Genomic DNA, 3,079 nt, shown 5'->3' with positions numbered 1-3,079 from the left:
TTATATTAAATAATATTTGAGATTTCCAGCTTTTTTTGGAGTCTGCAGAGCTTGGCAGAAAAGCTGTGCCCTCACACTACTACAACTGCATGCTCTTTGTGAGACAGCAAGGCCCGACTTGCAGGACTTGAGAAGGACACAGGGAGCAGTGACACGAGATGCACTCTAGCCAAACATCCCTGACAAAGTCCAGGATGAAATCTAAATATCCAAAGCAGCATTCAAACTGCCCTAAGCATAAGAACATATTTTCTTCTTCTGAAATCCCCTGCTGAAATGACTATGTAGCTACCACACCTTGGATGAATTACAGGGCCCACAAGCAGTCACCCGGCTCTACCTCCAAAGAGGGAGCTTCCTATGAATCAGTGAGGCAGGACCCTGGTGCAGGGAACTGAGACTGGCTGCGACTATGTACTTCAGGTCTATGATAAATCATATATGTGGTGACATTGACGTCTTCCTGCACTCTCCCTTCCCTCCAGTGATGCAGGACCATTTACCCAAGGGGTTTCAGAAATACTTCCACAAGGATAAGAGGATGTATCTACATGAGCAATTTAGTTCTGCTCACGAGTGCAATTTGGTTGGAAATAACCCAGTCATCACCATTTACCATGCTTTGGTTTGCACTGTGGAGTCATCTCAGAGTGCACAACCTGGAGTCCTTTTGGATGAAGGCAAATGCTACAGAGAATGCTCTACAGATCTACTCCTATGGGGCTGCTACTGTGTACCAATGCAGCCTTAGTGCTAGAGTCCTCTCCTTTAAGAAAGAGCAATTTGGTTGGAAATAACCCAGTCATCACCATTTACCATGCTTTGGTTTGCACTGTGGAGTCATCTCAGAGTGCACAACCTGGAGTCCTTTTGGATGAAGGCAAATGCTACAGAGAATGCTCTACAGATCTACTCCTATGGGGCTGCTACTGTGTACCAATGCAGCCTTAGTGCTAGAGCCCTCTCCTTTAAGAAAGGACATTTTGCACCCATGACAAGCCATTCTCTACTGTCAGAATTCTTGGGCTTAGAAGAGACCAGTCTGGGAGCTCAGGGTATCTCTCCTCAGCCAGCCAAGACATCCAGAAAAAATAATCCTGCAAGAGTTACAGTAGATCAGAATGGAGGGGAGGGATGGGAAGGAACCAACCAATGCACCCAACCCCCCATCCAACCCACATCAAAACACCAAAGCAAAAAACCACATCCAGCCTCCTCCTCCTCCAAAAAGAAACCACAAACAAACAAACAAAGAAACACCACTCAACCAAGAGCCATGCTCAGTGAACATGATCTCTGTGGAACTTGTTTGCTAAAAGTCTATCTAGTTCCACACAGCGGGATTATGAAATGCTTAGAGCTAGATCAAGTTCAGGGCTTCCTTTGGGAGACTGAATATAAATACACCTGTGACACAAACACTGTATCTGGCTAAATCATAGTTTTACTCCAAGACTTGCAAACATTTAAAGGTAAGTGCTTCAAAAGCTTAGTATCACCAATTCAGAAAATTTTATCTATAGTGAAAGGTTGATGATGTTTCATCCATATGAAAACCAGGTCCTAGAACTGGAAATGAAGAGCCATTCAAATGAATCAATAGTATTCAGGTATGTTGGTGCCCTGTTTAAAACCACAAGGTAACAATCTTATTTCACATGTTATTAGAGATATCCAGAGTATGAAAAGCAGTCACTTACAGCTGTAGAGCTAGTAAATGCCAGTTTTAAAATGCTATGAGAAGAATATAACTATACCCAGACTGACATTTTCTATGCCATGGACAAACTCACCCACTGATTACTTCTGGAAATCTTGGAGAAGCTGTTTCACAACAGTACATAAGGGATCCTAGCCCACTTTTTTGTTGCTGGTATTTACTAATCAGGTCCATCAGCACTGCCTGGTGCCCAATCTTCTTCACCAGCTGCTGCACCATACGATCATTAAGAGCCAGAAGAGCTGCTCCACTTACTTCTTCTTCTGCAGATTGAAGGGGATTAAAGAATTACTGTAAAATAACTGCATAGTTACAGTAACATTGTATATGCCTAAAAACATGATGATGGAGGACAGGTCAAAGGCAAGGATGCCTTCTGCTGCTGATGGTCTTTTTCAACTGTTAGAAGGATGATGTTCTTGCCCAAGCAGTGCCAGGAGTCCCAGTCACTGGCCAGATACCTTGCCCTGACAGAAAGCCAAGTCCAAAACATACAGAAGCAGTGAGCTGGCTATTTTAATACTTTAAATCAGGCCTTGCTTGGGCCATAGCAGACTGTTACTTCATTAATGAAGGCAAGCAAGCTAGCTTTTTAAGAGAGCACACGACAAATAGTCTGTTCACATAATAGTTTCTCATGCACTCTTTTGTAGAGTGTTTATACACTCAGATATAAAACATTTACATGCTACAGTTGCATTATTTCAAAAGATTTATGCAATATAAAATAGGCCCTGTCAAGCCTTTTAAACTGCCGGCTCTGATTTGAGAGAGTGTATCTATTGATATACAGGCTTAATCTCATCCCCCCAGCACTTCTCAGAGACTGCGTAATAAATCTGCACACTTATTTTGATATATCAGATCTGTCAGTTCTCACCCTAATACATTTCTATAGAAGTCTGAAGTTAGCCCCAAAACAATGTAGGCAGTGCCAATTAAAGAAAGAAATACTAAACAAACTCAACACAAAGAACAAAAATGCTTACCACGAAACTTCGGAACTAGTTCTCCTAAATTTCTCTGCCTCAACCAGTTGCAGACTTCATCAACCGACCAATTTTCCATCTTCAGGTGCTGCAATGCTAAATTTCACTGTGAAATGAAAAGAGAGGATTATTTTTATGCTGAACTTTAAACTGAACTCCAACATCTCATAGGAAAAAAAATGCACTTAGCAAATACTGTTACACTTACATGCTCTGAATAAAAATGGTGCAAAATAATCCAACTAATGCCTGTTGCAAGTGGCAGCTTCCTTGGATCCCTTTCTTCACCTCCTCTCCCTTCCCTGCTTTCCCTCTGCTCTAAGAGACAGCCTCATTCCTTATAAAACACGACCTGCTCCGGTACCATTAA

The 3,079-nt window shown here is 42.1% G+C and overlaps 1 protein-coding gene across 1 annotated transcript in view; it reads right to left on the bottom strand.

The window, feature by feature from the left end:
* Positions 1–2,806, bottom strand: part of SAMD3 (sterile alpha motif domain containing 3) — a 41,243-nt gene extending 38,437 nt beyond the window's left edge. Inside the window, exons 1-2 of the mRNA XM_035899884.1 lie at positions 2,710–2,806; positions 1,794–1,983 (exon numbers count right to left, since the gene is read on the bottom strand). Of these exons, the coding sequence (XP_035755777.1) occupies positions 1,794–1,983; positions 2,710–2,788 (269 nt within the window). The 5' untranslated portion in view covers positions 2,789–2,806. The remainder of the gene's footprint in view (positions 1–1,793; positions 1,984–2,709) is intronic.
* Positions 2,807–3,079: the final 273 nt, after the last annotated feature.

The sequence above is a fragment of the Egretta garzetta genome, unplaced genomic scaffold (genome assembly GCF_000687185.1).
Source record: "Egretta garzetta isolate BGI_Z169 unplaced genomic scaffold, ASM68718v1 scaffold397, whole genome shotgun sequence".
Lineage (NCBI taxonomy): Eukaryota > Metazoa > Chordata > Aves > Pelecaniformes > Ardeidae > Egretta > Egretta garzetta.
The sequence above is the reverse complement of the archived record's forward strand: the minus strand, read 5'-3'. Positions and strand labels throughout refer to the sequence as shown.